This window comes from Rhinopithecus bieti, unplaced genomic scaffold (assembly GCF_001698545.2).
Source record: "Rhinopithecus bieti isolate Rb0 unplaced genomic scaffold, ASM169854v2 scaffold_14455, whole genome shotgun sequence".
NCBI classification, from domain to species: domain Eukaryota; kingdom Metazoa; phylum Chordata; class Mammalia; order Primates; family Cercopithecidae; genus Rhinopithecus; species Rhinopithecus bieti.
Genome location: NW_016807905.1, coordinates 634,334 through 656,216, shown reverse-complemented (window position 1 = coordinate 656,216; position 21,883 = coordinate 634,334). Strand labels below are relative to the sequence as shown.

The following is a 21,883-nucleotide window of genomic DNA, read 5'->3' as shown; positions in this document are numbered from 1 at the left end:
ATGTGGCTACTGCAGGAGGCCTGGGCCTCCTGGTTCATGTGGGGAACACCCAGTGGAGACTCACCAGTAGTCCATGACCAGGGCACAGCTGTCCAGATCAATAAAGGTGAAGGCCGGGACACATTTGCGGTCACTAATATCAAAGAAATCTGGGGGAAAGACAGAAGGCCACATGAAGCCCACAGCCGTACCTGGGAGGTCTTCAGTCACGGTGAGCAGGCTCATTGCTTTCCCAAGGAATCTCTCGCCCCTTCAGCCCTTTTTCCCCCATGGTAACCACAGACAGCTGTTTACAGAGTAAACCCACCCACCGGGAACCCCACTGAAAGCCCCTAAAGGCTTCCAACTGCAGCTGGAATAAAATCCCAGGCCGGGTATGGTGGCTCACACCCGTGATCCCAGCACTCAGGGAGGCTAAGGCAAGAGGATTGCTTGAGCCCAGGAGTTTGAAACTGCAGTGAGCAGTGATTGTACCACTGCACTACAGCCTGTGTGACAGAGCAAGACCCTGTCTCAATTTAAAAAAAAAAAAAAAAATCTGACTCCTTCCAACAGATCAAGCCTCATTTTCAGCCTCTGATGAGCAATAGCCTTGCCATCGTGCTGTCTCCTGCATCTGAATGGCAGCCTGTCGCCCTCCTCTGCCTCTCTATATGGCGGGCCACCCCAGAGGGCTGTGGGTCACAAGAGGAGTGCTGGCTGGATGGGGCTGGGGCCACAAAGGCCAGGGATCACACTGGTGGCACTTCCACCCCTGCTTCTGGCCTTGTCTGAGTGCCTCCGAGCAGGTGACAGCTGCTCCATCAGGACAGCAGTGGTGACATAATTCTCTCTAAAATGGGGTTCTAGGCTGGGTGCAATGGCTCACACCTGTAATGCCAGCACTGTGGGAGGCTGAGGCGCGTGAACCACCTGAGGTCAGGAGATGGAAACCAGCCTGGCACACATGGTGAAACCCTGTCTCTACTAAAAATACAAAAATTAGCCAGGTGTGGTGGTGTGCGCCTGTATACCCAGACACCTGATGAGCCAACAAACACAGGCCCAGCAGACCAGGTCCGGCCCATCATCAAACCAGAATTCAATATTTTTTTTTCAACCAAAATAAATAAATCCCTAGTCGAGCTACTCAGGAGGCTGAGGCAGGAGAATCACTTGAACCCAGCAGGCAGAGGTTGCAGTGAGCCGAGATTGCGCCACCGCACTCCAGCCTGGGCGACAGAGTGAGACTGTCTCAAAAAAATAAAAAATAAACGGGGTTCTAACGCCAAATTCTCAGGGCTGACTGAGGATAAAGGGTGAGAATGTCTGGGACAGCACCGGGTCCCCAGGAAACACGTGTTGCAATGGAAAGCCCAGGCGGGTCACAGATAGATTAGCCCTTGCTGATGGCTGACCACTTTCTCTGTATCACACAATTTAGCCTCATAGTGATGTCAGTGTTAATTAACTGCCCACTATGTGCCAGGCACTATGCCCGCAGCTTCACACACCTAACTAAGCCACATTCACCCTCGAGTCATGTATCATTGGCCCCATTTTACCTCTGGGTAAAGTGAGGCACTGGGAGGTAAAGTAATTGCTCAAAGGCAGACATCTACAGAGCAGTGGGACCAGGTTCTGAACCCAGGTCCTTTTTATTCCAAAGTCCCTGTTTATTCCAGAACAGCCACGCTCTCTCCTCCCATTCAGCCTCGCATTGCCAGCTGTCATTTCATGTATTAATTTCCTCTTCCTGACCACCTTACAGGTCTGCTCAGTCAGAGGCTTCATTCGTCATCCATCCATTCAATAGTCATCGAGCATCCAGAAGGTACCAGGCACTGAGACACTGAGTTGAGCAGAACAGATGCAGTCCCTGACCTCATGGAGCTTCCAGTTTGGAGGAGGAGACATGCACTAAACAGAAGCACACTAATACATGTGAGATGACACTGAAAGGGGGACCTTGAAGGAAGAGGTACAATCTCATGCGGTCTTTTTAACAGAGGATCTTGGAATAGAGGGTCAGGGAGGGATTCCTGGAGGAAGTAACTTCTGAGATGAGAGCCAAAAGAAAAGCAGAGGCTGTCGGGGCAGAGAGAGGGGCAGGAGGGATGGCAGGGCACAGAGACCGAGGATCCCACCTCCATCCTAAGAACACTGGGGTAGGGTGAAGATTTTCTGCAGAGGGTACTGTAAATGCACATCCTGCCTTTGGGGGCATGAGGGAAGCACGGCATGCAGTAGAGGCTTTTTTTTTTTTTTTTTTTTTTAACTGAGTCTCTCTCTGTCGCCCACGCTGGAGTGCAGTGGTGTGATCTTGGCTTACTGCAACCTCCACCTCCCAGGTTCAAGCAATTCTCCTGCCTCAGCCTCCCAAGTAGCTGGGATTACAGGCGTGTGCCACCACACCCGGGTAACTTTTGTATTTTTTGTTTTGTTTTCTTCTGTTTTTGAGACAGAGTCTCGCTCTGTCACCCAGGCTGGAGGGCAGTGGCAGGATCTCAGCTCACTGCAAGCTCCACCTCCTGGTTTCACACCATTCTCCTGCCTCAGCCTCCCGAGTAGCTGGGACTATAGGTGCCTGCCAGCAAGCCCGGCTAATTTTTTGTACTTTTGGTAGAGACGGGGTTTCACCACATTGGCCAGGCTGGTCTTGAACTCCTGACCTCAGGTGATCCACCTCCCAAAGTGCTGGTATTACAGGAGTGAACCACCACACCTAGCCAGGAGAGGCTATTTAAGTGAGAGTGAAGGGGGCCTGGGCTAGGAGTGGCAAGAGGCAGGAGGTAGAATCAGGACCAGTTATGGCCTCTGGCTTGTAAATTTCGGTCTGTTCAACATCACTGTATTCATTCGAGCATTCACAGACCACCCCCTGCCTACTTGGCACTAAGGCCTCTCCACCTGGCAATCCTCCCATGGGGCTCTGATTCATGTTCACAGTTGCTCAGCTAACAGACTTCTCCCAGGCACAAATGCATGGCTCCCAGTGGCTGAGAGCAGGGCTGGGGAGCCCCCAGGGGGACTCACCTATCTTTTGCTTGGTAGACGCAACTGCAATGAGGTTCATATTGTGCAGACATACCATGTCGACGACCCACATCGGCTGGTTGTAGAGCTGCTGGGTCTGGTTAAGCTGGCCAGAGGAAGAGCAGAGGAGATGGGCTGGGAAGCATACTCAGTCCAGCACAGCTCCCCGTGAACCTCTCCTGCCACACGAGGCCCTGGAGCCACCACAGATCTAGCAGGGAGCCCAGCACTACCACTAAGACTAGTGATGGGGGCCTTGAATAAACAGATAAACTCCCTAGCCTCCCTGGGTCTCAGTTTCCACATTTGTAAAACAGGCTTGAAGAACACCTTCTTTACAACTCCCTTCTGGAGCGGTCTCACAGTTCTATCAAAGTCTTGGCAGCAGTGAGCTGTGAACACACCACTGCACTCAAGCCTAGGCAAGAGTGAGACCCTGTCCCCCCACCCAAAAAAAAGCCAAAGTCTTGAATATGCATAGATCATGATCCACGGATCTGTTTCCAAGATATTTCTATGAGTGTGTTTGCATCTACTCAAAGGGGATGCTGCAGCTGCTGTTAGAGCAACAGGCCAGAAGCCACCTGGAAAGCACAGCTGATATCAACCCACACCATGGACACCACCCAGACATTAAGAACAAGGGAGCTGTGCACATGCTAATAAACAGCTGCCAAGAAATATGATTAAGTGACAAACCAAGGTAAAAAGCAACATTATAATATGCCTCCATTATCACATTTAAAAAGAAAAGGGCACAGTGGCTCATGCCTGTAATCTCAGTACTTTCAGAGGCCAAGGTAGGAGGATCACTTGAGCCCAGGAGTTCAAGACCAGCCTGGGCAACATAGGGAGACCCCATCTCTACAAAATTAACAAAAAAGGCTGGGCGCAGTGGCTCACACCTGTAATCTCAGCACTTTGGGAAGCCGAGGTGGGCAGATCACTAGGTCAGGAGTTTGAGACCAGCCTGGCCAATGTTGAAACCCCGTCTCTACTAAAAATACAAAAATTAGTTGGGCGTGGTGGTGCTCGCCTGTAATCCCAGCTACTTGGGAGGCTGAGGCAGAAGAACCACTTGAACCTGGGAGGCAGAGGCTGCAGTGAGCCGAGATCACACCACTGCACTCCAGTCTGGGTGACACAGCAAAACTCCGTCTCAAAAAAAAAAAGAAAGAAAGAAAGAAAGAAAGAAAGAAAGAAAGAAAAAAAGAAAAAATTAGCTGGGCATGGTGGTGCATGCCTGTAGTCCCAGCTACTTAGGAGGCTGAGGTGGGAAGATCCTTTGACCCCAGGAGGTTAAGGCTTCAGTGAGCCATGATTGCACCACTGCACTCCAGCCTAGGTGACAGAGCAAGACCCAGTCTCAAAAAAAAAAAAGGAAAGAAAAGAAAAGGGGGGTATGTAGAGAGGATAGCCATGGAAGAGCATCCCAAAACTGGTCATAGCATTTGCCTGCAGGGAGAGGAAGTAGGAACTGAGGGAAGGAAGACTGACTTCCCCTGTCTCCCCCTCCATAGGTCTGAATCCTGTTTTCCATCTGCAGGCGTCACCTGGTCAAAGTGGCTTATGAACTGAGGATTTGTTCTGCAAAGTTGCGAGGAATGAATGGAATAATTAAAGCATTGAGGGTGGTGCCCAGCACTCAGTAGGAGCTCAGCACCGGTGCCTCCTGCACTCATGTAGCATGTACACAGAGACAATGTGAGCTGGCACTCCAGGCAGGGAAAGCCACGAGCAGAGCCAGGTCAGCAGAAATGAGCTGCTGTGTCCTGGGGAAGAGGGAGGCCAGTCCACTGGGTTTAGAGCTGGAGAGGAACCAGAGATGAGGTAGGTGTGGCCACCTAAGGAATCTGTATTTTACTCTCTTTTTTTTTTTTTTTTTTTGAGACAGTCTTGCTCTGTCACCCAGGCTGGAGTGCAGTGGCGCGATCTCTGCTCACTGGAACCTCTGCCTCCCAGGTTCAAGAGATTCTCATGTCTCAGCCTCCCGAGTAGCTGGGATTACAGGTGTGTGCCACTATGTCTGGCTAATTTTTGTATTTTTAGCAGAGACGGGGTTTCACCATGGTGGCCAGGCTGGTCTCGAGCTCCTGACCTCAAGTGATCTGCCTGCCTTGGCCTCCCAAAGTGCTGGGATTACAGGCATGAGCCTCCGTGCCTGGTGCTGTATTTTACTCTTTGAATGACACCACAGACTCTGAACTGAAGAAAGCAGAAAGAAGTATGATCTGAAAAGCTGGGAGGAAGGAGCAGGGAAGAGCATAAACCAATTCCTCTAGATGGATAATCAGAAGGAATAGGGAAGGCAGGGGCAGAGAGGAGCCTGCCCCATTAGAACTCAGAGAGCACTAAGGCTCCCTAGGTGGTTCTGGTGGTGAAGACAATGGACCAGAACCCTCCTGAGCCCCTCTCTCCTGCCCAGGGCTGGGGTCTAACTCACATACAACTGTAGCTTAGTAACTCCCACCCCTCCACCCCATACTGTTCAGAGAAACCAAAAGCCCTAGGGAGTTTCAGTGACCTGTGCCCAAGATCACACAGCTCTTGAGGGGAGCTCAGGCCCCGCCTCCAACTTGAGGTATTTCCATCTTCATGACAGTGGGTGTGTGGTCCTGAGAGGCCTACTCCTGCCAAAGCAGCCCCTCCAGGAAGAATCCAGGTCTGCTGGGCCTTCCCAGAGAGCCTTCCTCTGTCCCCTTCAGCCTTTGGAGGTGCTTTGGTGACCATGTAGCAGCCACAAGCAGGAGCTCTGGCTGCAACACACCCTGCCCCAGTCCACACACAGAAAGGGAAGGTGGAGGGCTATGGAAGCCACAGCCTCAGGATGGTAATTGTGACTCCCCCTTGGTGCACCCAGGAGAGCCACGGGACCCCCACGGACCTTAGTTCCACCCAGGCCTCTTCTTCCCCAAAGGACGAGCCCTGATGCAACTGTGAATCACTCTGCAGTTACACAGGCTCAGAAAGCCCTTCATCTGGGGGCTGTGTTCTCAATCAACCTTTCTGCAGAGCCCTGGAGAGCAATGCTTTCTTCGTCTGCTGGAGGATTCTGGACTGGCCTGGTGACCAAGTACACAGCGTGTTCTCCTGAGCGTCTTCTCATTTACTACTCTCAGCCAGGAGCTGGCAGTACAAAGACAATATATCCAGTGGGGACTCGCTGGGTGCCCTGCCCTGCCCCAAGCACTACACTTGTATTATGTCATTGCGTGTTCGCAAAAGCACTGTGAAGAAGCACTGTGACTAGCCCCATTTAACAGATGGGGAAACTGAGGCACGGGGCATATATAGTACCTTGTCCAGGTCACAGAGCTGGCAGGTGGTACAGTCAGGACTCTAACCCTGGGAGTTGGGCTCCAGAGCCCATGCTCACAACCACTATGATTTCCCACCTGGTCCAGGCAAAAGGCCTGAACTGGTAGGACGTGGTGACAGCGTGGGAGTGGCTGACCCCTAGCACAGGAGTCTTGGGGGTGACGATGCCATTCACTGAGATGGGGATGCAAGAGAAGGAAACCTGGTGGGCAGGGATAGCAAAAGGGACACGCTGTTTGGGCTAATGGGTTTGAGGGGTTTGTGAGACACCACATGGAATGGACATCCAGGTGGAATCCCGCTTAGCAGAAGGGAAATGTGTGGCTCCCACAGGACCCAGGTGCTGTGACTGCGAGTCCAGGCTGCTTAGACCATGAATCTGCCTGGCTCCAGGTCACCTTCACCATGGGGGTGCTAAGGCAGAGGCTCTCCAATGACCCATGTGTGTACCATGTGTACCGGCCCCACTCACCCTAAAGGAGCTGATCAGCAAGAAGGACTCAGACCAGAACTGCAGGATGCCATCTTTGGTGACAGTCAGGAAACACCCGATCTTCTTGAACCGGTGGATTAAAAACACCACCTTCACCACCTCACAGCCATGGTTCCTGTGGAAGGCGATGAGAGAGAGAAGAGCCCAAGCAAAAACAGCTCAGGGAGGGGACACCTGCGACAGAACAGCCAGCCACCGAGGAGGAGGGGCAAAAGCTGGCAGAGTGTCACGCACACGCACGCACACGCGCACGCCAGAAAACCAGAGCTGGCTCCTCCAACCGGGTTTCTACTGGATCATCAACAGTGGCCAAAAGAAAAATGGCCCCACGTAGAAGCTGATATGAGGCGGGGCTCCAGAAGCGAGAAGCAGCAGGCTTATCCTGCGAGTAGCCAGCCAGCCTCCTCGCGACGTGATGGGACAGAGGAGACAGAACGGAGGTTGTTCGCAAAGCTCTTTTCATAGGAAAAGCTGGCCACAGAGGGTGAGCAGAGTGGAGCCTGAGGCTGAAAACTGAGAAACAGCACTTTCTTGCAACTGCTCTAGTGCTCTGGGGTAGAGGGGGGAACAGAACCGAAGGATAAAATCAAAGTGGACAAGGAGCAGTGGGGAATTAGGGCCCCACGCACCAAACCCTACAGCCAACAGCTCCTGGGGCAGGCCTGGCCTCGCAGGAGGCCGCCCTTGAGCCTTCGCACAGGCTTTGATGCTCCCCTCTGGGGGCTGCTCCCCTGCACCCAAGTGGGCTAAACCAGCTGTCTGGCCATCAAGAGTCCCTGCCATTCCAGCTTCCCAGCATGGCATGGCACACACTCTCCTACTTGATCTGCCCAATCTTTGGGCCCTGGTAGAGCAGGTGATATTACCTCCTCCTACAGGGACCCAGGGGATAATCATTTGCCTGGAGTTATGTTCTATTTACCAGCAGGGCTGGAACTAGAACCCAGGCACTGTGACCCCTCCTCCAGGGCCCTTTCCAAATCTAGTGGGCCTGGTCTGACCTTGGGCTTAAGGATAACCCACGCCACTGTGAAAATTCAATTGCCATTACCATCTCTGCAGAAGAGCAAGGGAAACGTGTCTGGGCACGGTTCTCCTCTCTCCTGTCCTCAGCCCATGGCTCTGGGCAGATTGTGATGAATATTCTCAGTTGCCCTCTCATCTCTTCCAACCCTGACACTTGTCAGGGCCAAAGACGGTGCAGAATGGGATGATAGGTGACAGCTAGGAAAAGGGAAGACAGCCCTAAGGAAACGGCGTCTCAGGGAGGACTTGGTTTCCTCACCTGCATGACGACAGCACCTGCACCTCCTAGGGCTGGGATCAGATGGGAGGCTGCATTTGGTGCACCCGGCCCAGGCTCAATAAAGGTAAGCCAACTTTTTAAAGTTACTGTTTCATGAAGGTAATTAAATATTACTCGTTTATTTTCCCCACCAAGTTGGAAAGCTCTCCGGGTTTGTAGGTTGAGCAGATAAATAGGAGAAAATAGGAACAAGCTTCTTGACATTTTGTTTCAGGACCTTTAAACACCCTCGAGATCTAAATGGCCCAAAGAAATAGAAAGACCTGGCCGGGCAGGGGTGCTCACGCCTATAATCCCTGCACTTTGGAAGGCTGAGGCTAGTGGATCACTTGAGGTCAGGAGCATTACTTGAGGTCAGGAGGCGGGTGGATCACTTGAGGTCAGGAGTTCGAGACCAGCCCGGCCAACATGGTGAAACCCCATCTCTACTAAAAATACAAAAATTAGCCAGGTGTGGTGGCGCACACCTATAGTACCAGCTACTCAGGAGGCTGAGGCAGGAGAATTACTTGAACCCGGGAGACAGAGGTTGCAGTGAGCCGAGATTGCACCACTGCACTCCAGCCTGGGTGACAGAGTGAGACTCTGTCTCAAAAAAAATAAACAAAGAAATAGAGCAGTGAAGGCTTGACCTTATCAAGTAATGTGTTCATGCCAAAATGTACAGTTATGTATTTGAACATACGTCATGTGAAGTGGCTGCTTTTATCTGATTGTATCGTGGGAATGAACACTATATCTAATTAGGGAATGTCTCCCCTTCCTACTGCTGTAAAACAGAAGTATGTAAATCGCCCTTCAAGCTACATGAGCTGGATGTGCTAAATGGGAACCAGCAAGATTGCCCAGGCCCACACAGTGCAGAGTAGAAGCTAGAGCGCTGGCAGGGACAAATTCTCCACCGGATAACCCTCTGTAGAGTATTTCCTGGGGCTTACGGCAAAAGCCCGTGTGCACCTCCCTGCAACAACTACTGGACTTTGGACTAGGGAATGTCCCCTTGAGAGGCATTTACTACCTTGCTATGGGACATTAACTGAAGCTACCCCTATGACAGAAGGACATAAAATTATCTTGAAACCTGAAATACCCAGATGTCTTGAGTGATATCAGAGAAATGCTCTAATGGGGCCTACAGAGGCCAGAAGAAATCCATAATAAAATGGAAATGGTTGGCCACGCGCAATGACTCACACCTGTAATACCAGCACTTTGGGAGGCCAAGGCAGGCGATCACCTGAGGTCAGGGCTTCAAGATCAGCCTGGCCAACATGGTGACATCCCGTCTCTACTAAAAATACAAAAACTAGGCCAGGCACAGTGGCTCATGTCTGTAATCCCAGCACTTTGGGAGGCTGAGGTGGGCAGATCATGAGGTCAGGAGATTGAGACCATCCTGGCTAACACGGTGAAACCCCATCTCTACTGAAAATACAAAAAATTAGCCGGGCGTGGTGGCGGGCACCTGTAGTCCCAGCTACTCGGGAGCCTGAGACAGGAGAATGGTATGAACCCGGGAGGCGGAGCTTGCAGTGAGCTGAGATCAAGCCACTGCACTCCAGCCTGGGCGACAGAGCAAGATTCCGTTTCCAAAAATAACAACAACAACAAATTAGCCAGGTGTGGTGGCAGCCACCTGTAGTCCCAGTTACTCAGGAGGCTGAGGCAAGAGAATCGCTTAAACTCAGGAAGCAGAGGTTACAGTGACCGGAGATGGTGCCACTGCACTCTAGGCTGAGCCACAGAGCAAGACCTTGTCTCAAAAAAAAAAAAAAAAAAATCCCCAAAAAATAAATACAATAAAATGGAAATGGTTTACACAGCATCTTGCTACCTGGGGAATGCAAGCAAGAGATATTCACAAGCCAGGAGCCTCTTTACCCCAGGACTGATTCTGGAACTGTGTGAGGTGCTGCTGGGTTCTATCAACACTTGGACAGTGTGCTGTGAACAGCTATCAAGTGTCCAACAAGGAAATGCTGGCTTTCCAGTTTCAAAGTGAATGGACAATATTCTGTCTGGAGGGCTGCTACTTGGAGCAAAGAAGGTAGAAACTGGTCAGTCTCAGCGGGCTAAATTGCATTTGCATGCTGTTTTTCTTCTTCTTCTTTTTTTTTTTTTGAGACAGAGTTTTCACTCTTGTTGCCCAGGCTGGAGTGCGTTGGTACAATCTCGGCTCACTGCAATCTCTGCCTCCCAAGTAGCTGGGTTCAAGCGATTCTCCTGTCTCAGCCTCCCGAGTAGCTGGGATTACAGGCACATGCCACCACGCCTGGCTAATTTTTGTCTTTTTAGTACAGACGGGGTTTCATCACATTGGTCAGGCTGGTCTCGAACTCCTGACCTCAGGTGATCCGCCCACCTTGGCCTCCCAAAGTGCTGGGATTGCAGGCGTGAGCCACCGTGCCCTGCCTTGCGTGCCGTTTTTCTAACAGTGATGGAAGAATTGAACAGTGGTGGAAGCTCCTGTGTTTGGGATTTTACTGACTCACAGGCAGTGACCAATGGCCTGGCCATGCACTCAGGCAAGAGGGCCAGGGAAACCTGGCCTGTTGAAGGGATGTCCCATGGAGCACGGCCCTGTGGAGATCTGAGGGGTGTATTAAAGCTGAACAAGTCAATGCCCCTCAGAAGAACTCCCAGGTTCAGAAGCTGACTAGAATTGACAAGCAGAGATCCCCGTGTGCTCCCATGAGGTGGCCACCTGGTTCCATAAAATGAGTAACTAGTGGGGAGCTGCAGAGTGTGGAGATGGGCTGAATCTAGACATGTTCCTCTTGCACTCCGTCAGGCAGATAATGCCAGGAAGGAGACAGAGACTGCCAATGACCATGAGACACAGTCCCTCTGGGAAGGTCCTGAAACACAGCAGACAGCTGAGACTGATGCTGGGAGCCCTGGAGGGCTACAAATGGGTCTGGACAGGAAGAGACACTAACTCTGGAGTGGGCTTTGCTCAGAGCGCCATAAAAACACAGAGCAGAAGATGTCAGATGGGTTTGGAGGCCGGCCATCATTTCTTCAGACCAAGAAACAAACTCTTGAGCTCTTAATGTCCAACAATGGCAGAGAACCCCATTGCTGGTAGAAAGCACAACAGGCAATCGAAACACTGGTTGCCTAAAACGGAGGGGACGGATGCATGAAGGCCCTGGCTTACCCACCCTCAAGAGTGTGTGCTCACCTTCAGCAGGAGTGGGACCAAAGGGGTGTCCTCACTAGATTTTCTGTTTTTTTGGTTGATGTGGAAAGAAAAGTGGGGAGGATGCTGGTATGACTATGCAGTTGTGCCAAGGGAGGAATATACTTGTAAAATTACTACTTTTTTCTTTCCTGCCCAAATTGTCAGAGGCATTTGAACCAAAGCAACTCCATCTTGAATAACAGCTGGTTAAAATAAGGCTGAGACCTACAGGGCTGCATTCCTAGGAGGTTAGGCATTCTAGGTCACAGGGTAAGATGGGAGGTTGGCACAAGGCACAGGTCATAAAGACCTGGCTGATAAAACAGCATGAGGTAAAGAAACCAGTCAAAACCCACCAAAACCAAGATGCCAATGAAAGTAACCTCGGGTCATCCTCACTGCTCATTATATGCTAATTATAATTCATTACCATGCTAAAAGACACTCCCACCAGCACTATGATAATTTACAAATGCCATGGCAACATCAGTAAGTTATGCTACCTGGTCTAAAAAAGGGAGAAACTCTCAGTTCTGGAAATTGTCCACCCCTTTCCCAAAATCTCATGAATAATCCACCCCTTGTTTAGCATATAACCAAGAAATAACCATAAAAATAGCCAACCAGTAGTCCTTGGGGCTGCTCTGCCTATGGAGTAGCCACTCTTTTATTCCTTTACTTTCTTAGTAAACTTGTTTTCACTTTATGGACTCGCCTTGAATTCTTTCATGCATGAGGCCCAAGAATCCTCTCTTGGGGTCTGGATCAGAACCCCTTTCCAGTAACAAACTTTTTTTCTCCCCTACCTGTTGGTCCAGTGGTCCTAGGGTCCAATTACAAGTGTTGGAAGCAGGGATAATTTCTTTTTTTTTTTTTTTGAGTCTCGCTCTGTCACCCAGGCTGGAGTGCAGTGGCACCATCTCGGCTCACTGCAACCTCTGCCTCCCAGGTTTAAGCGATTCTTCTGCCTCAGCCTCCTGAGTAGCTGGGAATACAGGCTCGTGCCACCACATCCAACTAATTTTTGTATTTTTTAGTAGAGACAGGGTTTCACCATGTTGGCCAGGATGGTCTCAAACTCCTGACCTCAGGTGACCCACCGTCCTTGGCCTCACAAAGTGCTGGGATTACAGGTGTGAGCCACCATGCCTCGGCAGGGATAATTTCTTTTTTGTTTTTTTTTGAGACGGAGTCTGGCTCTGTCGCCCAGGCTGGAGTGCGGTGGCCGGATCTCGGCTCACTGCAAGCTCCGCCTCCTGGATTTACGCCATTCTCCTGCCTCAGCCTCCCGAGTAGCTGGGACTACAGGTGCCCGCCACCTCACCCGGCTAGTTTTTTGTATTTTTTAGTAGAGACGGGGTTTCACAGTGTTAGCCAGGATGGTCTCGATCTCCTGATCTAGTGATCCACCCGTCTCGGCCTCCCAAAGTGCTGGGATTACAGGCTTGAGCCACTGCGCCCAGCCAAGCAGGGATAATTTCTAAGCAAGAAACAGTTACCATGTTTTAAAATGTTGTGAGAATTCCCTAAGGGCCTGATGGGGGTGGATTGTGCCTTCATCCCATCTGGCAAAATGGGGGTTAAAAATAAATACAGCTATATTGCCTCGTGATAAAAATGGCTCGTGAGTTTGGAACTTGTGTAACCATATTCTCTATGAATGGGAATGGACTGAGGGGAGGCACTCGCTAGACTAGCATTGCTACCAGCGATCCAGATGGGCAGTGGCTGAACCTGATGTCCCTTGCAAAGGATTACCCAATGCAAAGGTGCATTGGGTAAAAATAAATGAGAAATAGAGAAAAGGAGGAATACTAGCTGAGGGTAAAGATGAATAAATGGATTAAATGGAGAGAAATCCAGTATTACACCAACAACTCAAAGGAGTTCTCAGAGCAAGAGATGACTGGCTGGGTGCAGTGGCTCACACCTGTAATCCCAGCACTTTGGGAGACCTAAGGTCAGGAGTTTGAGATCAGCCTGGTCAACATGGTGAAACCCCGTCTCTACTAAAAATATAGAAATTAGCCAGGCATGGTGGCAGGTGCCTGTAATCCCAGCTACTCGGGAGACTGAGGCAGGAGAATCACTTGAACCCAGGAGGCAGAAGTTGCCGTGAGTTGGCCGGGCGCGGTGGCTCAAGCCTGTAATCCCAGCACTTTGGGAGGGCGAGGCGGGCGGATCACAAGGTCAGGAGATCGAGACCATCCTGGCTAACACGGTGAAACCCCATCTCCACTAAAAAATACAAAAAACTAGCCGGGCGAGGTGGCGGGCGCTGTAGTCCCAGCTACTCGGGAGGCTGAGGCAGGAGAATGGCGTGAACCCGGGAGGCGGAGCTTACAGTGAGCTGAGATCTGGCCAGTGCACTCCAGCTTGGGTGACAGAGCGAGACTCCGTCTCAAAAAAAAAGAAGTTGCCGTGAGCTGAGACCGCGCCACTGCATTCCATCCTGAGCAACAAGAGCAAAACTCCGTCTCAGAAAAAAAAAAAAAAAGNTTAAAATTGGAATAAGAAAATGGTTTTCAGTCAAGAAGTGGAGGCACCAAACTTCTTTTGAAGAGGAGAGATGAAGGGACTAGAAGGTCAAGGAGGTGGGCTGTTAGAAAAGATTTATTAAACAAGACTTAAGAACCTACCACTTGCAGCACTTTGGGAGTCCGGGGTGTGTGGATCACGAGGTCAGGAGATGGAGACCATCCTTGCTAACATGGTGAAATCCCCATCTCTACTAAAAATACAAAAAAATGAGATGGGCATGGTGGTGGACACCTGTAGTCCCAGATGCTGGGGAGGCTGAGGCAGGAGAATAGCGTGAACCCGGGAGGCGGAGCTTACAGTGAGCTGAGATCTGGCCAGTGCACTCCAGCTTGGGTGACAGAGCGAGACTCCGTCTCAAAAAAAAAGAAGTTGCCGTGAGCTGAGACCGCGCCACTGCATTCCATCCTGAGCAACAAGAGCAAAACTCCGTCTCAGAAAAAAAAAAAAAAGAAAAAAGAAAAGAGAGATGGCATTGTCTCTTAGCTCAATGATTCCATATGCCTTAGAGGTTTATTTGCCAAGCAGCTCCAGCTTTTGGAACCTGACAAGATTGAAAGGAAGCCTGCACACCTGAGTGGCCTCAGCTTGGGAGCCATATAGTATGACGGACGGGATGAATTATTAATGACTGAATGGGACTCTAGTAATGTGGCAGTATCTTTTGAGTTGTGTATTCTTTTGCTATAAGGGAGCTGTGTTCTCTGTGTTCAAAAACCAGGAGTGGGGGCTTGTGGTGTTTTATATGGATATGTTTTGTCGATAGTTCCTGGCTCATAACTCCCACGGCCCCAGAGAGACTCCTGCCCTATGCCCTGGGGGAAGGAATGCTGATGTCATGAAGCTTCCACTAAAAACCCCCCAGGACTGGGTTCCGAGAGCTTCCCTTGGCTGAACACACGGAGATTCCTGAAGCTTGTGCATCCCTCTCTCCATATCTCGCCCTACACATCTGTTCATCAGTATTCTTTGCAATATTCTTTATAATAAACCAGTAAATGTTAAAAAAATATATAGTTATGAAATCTCTCATCATTCATATTTATTGGTTATTTCTCAATTAAATCCCAATCAAAATTTTGTTTTAAGTTATTGCTGGGTTCAGTGGCTCACACCTATCATCCTCGCAGTTTAGGAGGCCAAGGTAGGCAGATTACTTGAGGTCACAAGTTCGCAACCAGCCTGGCCAACACGGTGAAACCCCATCTCTACTAAAAATACAAAAAAATTAGCCAGGCGTGGTGGTGGGCGCTTGTAATCCCAGCTACTTGGGAGGCTGAGGTGGGAGAATCGCTTGAACCTGGGAGGCGGAGGTTGCAGTGCGCCATTGCACTCCAGCCTGGGTGACAGAGCAAGACTCTGTCTCAAAAAAAAAAAAAGTTACCCTTTGGTGACTTTCATTCAAGCCACCTTCTCTATTAAACCCCAGGCTGCCTGAGGGCCAGGGCTGCCTTCCAGCTCTTGGTCTTCCCCGTGGCCTGGTCTAGGTCTGGTCCTCTTAGCACAGACCCACCCACAGCTCCCTCCTGACCTGGTCACAAATGTAGGCTGCCACACCTTGTACCTCAGGACCCAGCTCCCCACCCGGCCACCTGCCCCAGGCAGCAGTGCTCCAGGGCAGACTGCAGGAAGGGAGCCAGTGACCTGGGCGGCCTGGGCCCAGCAGGTCAGAGCCCCCACAGTGCTCCTCGTGCTTAGGGAATCCAGGAGGAGGAACACACCATGGGGCAGATTGAGCCCTGGCACAGACAGAAGAGGTTGAGGGGGTTTGAGACATGCTACCCCTAAATAGGTCAACGCAGCATACTGAGTCTGTTAAACTGAAGGAATTTGAGAAGCAGTATGTTCAGGAAGGACCATTTGACCTTCCCCTGAAGCCGGTCATAAGACTCATGTGAGGGGTGCCCGAAGACACAGGGACAGGGACAAGAATCTGAACTAACTGCCTTGCTGTTTCCACCATGTATTACCCTTGGCTCATGGCCCCTCTGTCCTATCTTATTTTTTCACAGCTTTCCACCCTCCATTGAACCTAGCATGAAAACCCTCAGGTTATCTGTTTCTTAGGGTCTTCATTTCCTATGGAGTTTCCCATGTCATATAAAACTTATATTAAATAAACTTGTATGCTCATCCTTGTGACTCTATCTTCTCTTACAGAGGTCCCTGCCAATGAACCTCAGATGGGTAGAGGGAAGTTTTCCTCCCCTGCAAAGCCAGGGTGCAGTGGGCACAGCGGGTGGAGGAGCCATGAGGAGGAGGAGTAAGCAGGGGGGTCAGGCAGAAGCCAAGGCAGGGCAGTGCCACCAGCTCCAGGAGTAACAGAGGGACCTGCTCCCGCGGCCAGCCACACTGAGGCCTCCAGGGCCTGACTGGGGGTTTGAGGAGCAATTCCCTCCCTGTCGCCTGGGAAGAAACTCCTATTCCTGCCTGTGCTGGCCAACTGTGCCACCGGTGCCCCTGTGATGAAACTGCCAGACCCACTCCGCACTGACCAGCACAGGAAGCAGGAGAAGCAATGCTGTATACTGGAGAATGGGGGCTAAGAGGGTCAAACACAGCAGCCCCGCCACTTTCTACCTATTAGCCTGGGGCCAGCCATTTGACCTCTCCAGACCTCAGTGGCCTCATCTATAAAATGTGGACAAATCACCTACCTGAGTCCTAACACTTACAGGGCTGTGAGGTTGAAATGAGCCAAAGGACATCAGGCAGCAGGCTGATGCCAACCCCTGGTCAGCACCAGCAAGGTCATAGATTGAGGGAGGGGCTTGCTGCAGGCTGGCACCAGCACTTGTCCAGTCACCCCACCCACCAAGGCCCAGGAAGAGGCTCCTTACAGGGGGACGACCCTCATGGGAAGGTGGAGGTGCAGGCGGTACTGGCTCTTTTGCATGTCCTCTTTTCCCTGGAACTCACGCATCATGTAATCCACATACTTTTGCTGCCTCAGAAAGAAAGCACAAGGGAGGCAGGGTGTTGGCAAAATGGTCTCGGCTTTCAGTTTCAACAACCCAAGCCTGATTCTCAGGGTCTCCCCCGCCACCTCATCTCTCCCAGGCCCTTCCAACGGGGAGCCTTCTGGTGGCTGCTTCCTAAGTACTGGCCAAGGCAGGTGGCCAAGCAACAGACCTGCTCTTTCTCTGTTAGTTTGTCACTCAGGCTGGAGTGCAGTGGTGTGATCACAGTTCACTGCTCAGCCTCCCAAAGTGCTGGGATTATAAGCATGAGCCACCACACCTGGCCTTTTTTTTTCTCTCTCTCTCTTTTGGGACAGGGTCTTGCTCTGTCACCCAGGCTGGAGTGCAATGGTGTGATCACAGCTTACTGCAGCCTCAATCTCCCAGGCTCAAGTGATCCTCCCACCTCAGCCTCCTGAGTAGCTGGGACCACAGATGCATGCCACAATTCCCAGGTAATTATTGTATTTTTTGTAGAGACAGGGTTTCGCCATGTTGCCCAGGCTGGTCTTGAACTCCTGGGCTCAAGTGCTCTGCCAAAGTTCTGGGATTAAAGGTGTGAGCCACCACGCCTGGACAGCAGACCTGTTCTTGAATCCTGAGTATGGGAAGAGCCTACTGGCAGCATTCATGGAAAGAGCGCTGTAGCACCTCCCTGGCCGTCCTGAAGCGCTAAGTGCATCCTCAGATCACTTCCACAACTGCCATTGCTCTGGGAGCTCTTAATTCACTCTCCCCTATGGGTAATAAGACTCAGGCCCCTGTAAGGATATGCGATGCTCATGCTCAAACATCAAGTTAACAGCAGGGAGCACCCACAACCAGGGCCACTGGCGCAACTCCAGACTCCATTCAGCTGCCCAGCTGCTGGAAAACATGGCCAAGGCCCAAAGCAGTCACCATATGAAGCTATAACGAGAAATGGAGGGTTGTAGAGAAGGACAACTGGGTAAAGCCCTGAGAATGCCGGGAATGTGAGGGGGTTAAATTACTTTTATTCTTTTCTTTTAGTTGGCCTCATTAGTTCTAAAGGAAATGTTTATTACAGAACATTAAGAGAAATAAAAACAGCCAAGTGTGGTGGCTCACACTGGTAATCCCAACACTTTAGGAGGCCAAGGAGGGTGGATTACCTGAGGTCAGGAGTTCGAGACCAGCTTGACCAACATGGTGAAACCCTGTCTCTACTAAAAATACAAAAATTAGCCGGACATGGTGGTGGGCGCCTGTAATCCCAACTACTTGGGAGGCCGAGACAGGAGAATCGCTTGAACCCGGGAGGCAGAAGTTGCAGTAAGCCAAGGTCGTGCCATCGCACTCCAGCCTGGGCGACAGAGCAAGATTCTATCTCCAAAAAAAAAGAGAGAGAGAGAGAAATAAAAACAAGAAAATTAAGAATAAAACCTATAATGTATACCTACACTGAGGAGAGCGATGAGATGGCAATTAACACAAGGACTCTCAAGGCACGCTCCCTGGTTTGAACACTGGCTCCAGTGCTGATGAGTCTGAAGCCTTGGGCAAACTCTTAACTTGCCCATACCTCAGTTTCCCAATCTGTCAAATGGAGGTAAGTTTTTTTTTTTTTTCCTGAGACATGGTCTCACTTTGTCACCCAGGCTGGAGTACAGTGGCGCAATCTCAGCTTACTGCAGCCTCAACCTCCCAGGCTCAAACAATCCTCCCAGCTCAGCTCCCCAAGTAGCTGGGACTATAGGCGTGCACCATGACACCCGGCTAATTTTTGGTATTTTTTGTAGAGACAGGGTTTTACCATGTTACCCAGGCTGGTCATGAACTCCTGAGCTCAAGCAATCCACCCACCTTGGCCTCCCAAAGTGCTAGGATTACAGGTATGAGCCACTGCGCCTGGCCAAAAAAGAGGTAAGTAACAGCTCCTATGAGGTTTCAGTAAAATAATACATAGGGAGCTTAGCACAGTGCTTGGTGTAAATGCTAGTTATCATTGTCATCTTTGCTACATCAATTTGTCAGACTATCCTTGGTACTTTTCTGTATGCTTAAAAAGCTATATATTCCCATTGTCGGACGTTTAGAACCAGAAAAACATGAAAGCATTATTATTACGCTGCTGTAAAAGCCTGCCATTTTTGGATATAACAGCCACAAGTTGGCCTCTTCCTGAGTGACAGTGAAGGGTCATGAGATGGTCGTGGTACCAGCTTGAATCCCTCAAGCCAAATGGGAGGCTGGTGGGCAGCACAGCCGCATGGCAGGTAGGGTCACCGCTGCAACTCAGTAGGTCTCACATAGGGGCCAATGACATTTGTCCCTGGGGAATGAGCTGCCAGGAACTCAGCTCACACAGGGCTTAGGAGGGACCTCTCCACCGGGCAAGTCCCCTGGCTGGGGCCGGAATCCACAGGGAGGCTTTCCCACATCATGATGGCCTCCCATCTTCAGCCCACCAACTGGTCAAGGACTGGACCCTCCAGCCTCCCTCCAGCACCTGAGGAAGCAGGGGCACCCTTCTCACCCAGGTGACAAAGCCTTCACAGTCTGAGTCCACCTTCAAAAACAGCTCCTTTAGCATCTCATTTGACACACTGCTTAGAACCTTCTTCATGGCCTTGATGAAGGCGTCCATGCCCAGGGCTTCAAAGAGAGAAGAGAGAGCATCATCCCCTTCCTCACAAGGCCCTCGGCCCATCACTGCCACAGAGTTCTCGAGTGTCTTGGTGCTGAGAGGCACACACTGAAGACCACATTTACAGCCAGGCACGGTGGCTCACGCTTGTAATTCCAGCACTTTGGGAGACTGAGGTGGGTGGATCACTTGAGGTCAGGAGTTCAAGACCAGCCTGACCAATATGGTGAAAACCTGTCTCTACTAAAAATACAAAAATAAATTGGCTGGGCATGGTGGTGGGTGCCTGTAATCCCAGCTACTTGGGAGGCTGAGGCAGGAGAATCCCTTTTACTCGGGAGGCGGAGGTTGCAGTCAGATAGGATCGCGCCACTGCACTCCAGCTTGGGCAACAAGAGCGAAAACTCTGTCTCCAAAAAAAAAAAAAAAAAAAAAAAAAAAAAAACACCATGTTTACCAGGTGCGCTTGGTTCAAGGCAGTCTTGGTGCTGCCACCCCTACTGTCCTCAGCTGGTCCACTGCAGGGGGCACAGAAGGGAGATGGCTCCAGCCAGATACGGGGCCCTTAGAAGGCTGCCTCCTCCAGCCCCTCAAAACTCAAATCCAGCCCCTCTCTTGGACCTGTCTCCCTTCCTCACATCTCAGCATCCACCCCAGCCACCCCAGCCTAGGCCAATTCCAGAAGCTTCTGTCCTCATATGGTTATCTTTTGCATCTTATCTGCTCAACATTCAACCACCCCACAAATCCTGGCTGAATACGCGCCATATGGGAGCACTGTGCTGGTCCCACAGCAGTGCAGGGAAGGGAGGCACTAAAAAAGATCAATTCCCATTTCCATACAATTAACAAAGATGAAGGATTGAGACAAAGATAACTCTGCAAAGAAAAGGAGAACCAGGCCGGGCACGGTGGCTCATGCCTGTAATCCCAGCACTTTGGGAGGCAGAGGTGGGAAGATACCTGAGGCTAGGAGTTCAAGACCAGCCTGGCCTACATGGCAAAACCCTGTCTCTACTAAAAAATACAAAAACAAAAAAAAATTAGCCAGGCATGGTGGCACACGCCTGTAATCCCAGCTACTTGGGAGGCTGAGGCAGGAGAATCACTTGAATCCAGGAGGCAGAGGTTGCAGTGAGCCAAGATCGCACCAATGCACTCCAGCCTGGACAAGACAGCCAGATTCTGTCTCAAAAAAAAAAAAGGAAACAAAATAAATAAGTAAATATTTAAATATTTTAAAAAACAAAAAAATTAGCCAGGTTTGGTGGCATGTGCCTGTAATCCCAGCTACTTGGGAGGCTGAGGCACAAGAATCACTTGAACACAGGAGGCAGAGGTTGCAGTGAGCCGAGATTGCGCCACTGCACTCCAGCCTAAGCGACGGAGTGAGACTGTCTCAAAAAAAGAAAAAGGAAAGAAAAGAAAAGTAGAAGCAAGGCCAGACACAGTGGTTCATGTCTATAATCCCAGTGCTTTGGGAGGCTGAGGTACAAGGATCACTTGAGATCAGGAGTTTGAGACCAGGCTGGGAAACATAAGGAGACACAATCTACAAAAAAATGTTTTTAATTAGCCAGGTGTAGTGGCGTGAGCCTGTAGTCCCAGCTGGTCGGGAGACTGAGGTGGGAGGATGGCTTGAACCCAGGAGGCAGAGGCTGAAGTTGGCCATGATCTCGCCACTGTACTCCAGCCTAGGTGATGGAGACAGACCCTGTCTCTAAAAAATAAATAAAATAAAGGCCGGATGCAAGGGTTCACACCTATAATCCCAATACTTTGGGAGGCTGAGGTGGGCAGAAGGCTTGAGCCCAGGAGTTTGAGACCAGACTGGGCAACATGGTGAAACCCCATCTTCACAAAAAATACAAAAATTAGCCAGGCATGATGGCACATGCCTGTAGTCCCAACTACTAGGGAGGTTGAGCTGGGAGGATTGCCTGAGCCTGGGAGGTGGAGGTTGCAGTGAGCAGAGATTTCACCACTGCACTCCGGCCTGGATAACATAGTGAGACCCAGTCTCAATAAATAAATAAATTAAATAAAAATGAAGAAAAGCAGCAGAGCAAAAGTATATAATGGCAACAAATAGACATTAATAAATTCAGACATCTAGGAGAGAGGTGAACTGCATCTTTTTTTTTTTTTTTTTTGACAGAGTCTCGCTCTGTTGCCCAGGCTGGAGTGCAGTGGTACAATCTCAGCTCATTGCAACCTCCGCCTCCTGAGTTCAAGCGATTTCTGGCTAATTTTTGTATTTTTAGTAGAGATGAGGTTTCACCATGCTGGCCAGGCTGCTCTCAAACTCCTGACCTCAAGTGATCCACCCTCTTCGGCCTCCCAAAGTGCTGGGATTACAGGCGTGAGCCCACCACGCCTGGCCAAACTGTATCTTTTAAAAGTAATTATCAAAATATAAACTTTGGCTGAAGGAAAAGATGGGGAGAAGAAAGAAGGAGCA

At 50.4% G+C, this 21,883-nt stretch overlaps 1 protein-coding gene and 1 long non-coding RNA gene across 6 annotated transcripts in view; one reads left to right on the top strand and one right to left on the bottom strand.

Annotated features, from left to right (window-relative positions):
- EFCAB8 (EF-hand calcium binding domain 8) overlaps positions 1-21,883 on the bottom strand; it is a 108,114-nt gene that overhangs the window by 70,607 nt on the left and 15,624 nt on the right. For 4 of the 5 annotated variants that reach the window (XM_017884134.1, XM_017884132.1, XM_017884133.1 and 1 more), the window contains 5 exons: positions 19,312-19,430; positions 16,695-16,798; positions 6,806-6,941; positions 3,016-3,121; positions 65-149 (listed from right to left, as the gene is read on the bottom strand). In XM_017884134.1, coding sequence (XP_017739623.1) covers positions 65-149; positions 3,016-3,121; positions 6,806-6,941; positions 16,695-16,798; positions 19,312-19,430 — 550 coding nt within the window. The remainder of the gene's footprint in view (positions 1-64; positions 150-3,015; positions 3,122-6,805; positions 6,942-16,694; positions 16,799-19,311; positions 19,431-21,883) is intronic. The other variant, XM_017884136.1, reaches the window with a different exon arrangement.
- Positions 53-4,838, top strand: LOC108537011 (uncharacterized). The gene is made up of 3 exons (XR_001887686.1): positions 53-211; positions 1,751-1,960; positions 4,536-4,838. It is a non-coding gene; the product is annotated as an uncharacterized LOC108537011 (long non-coding RNA).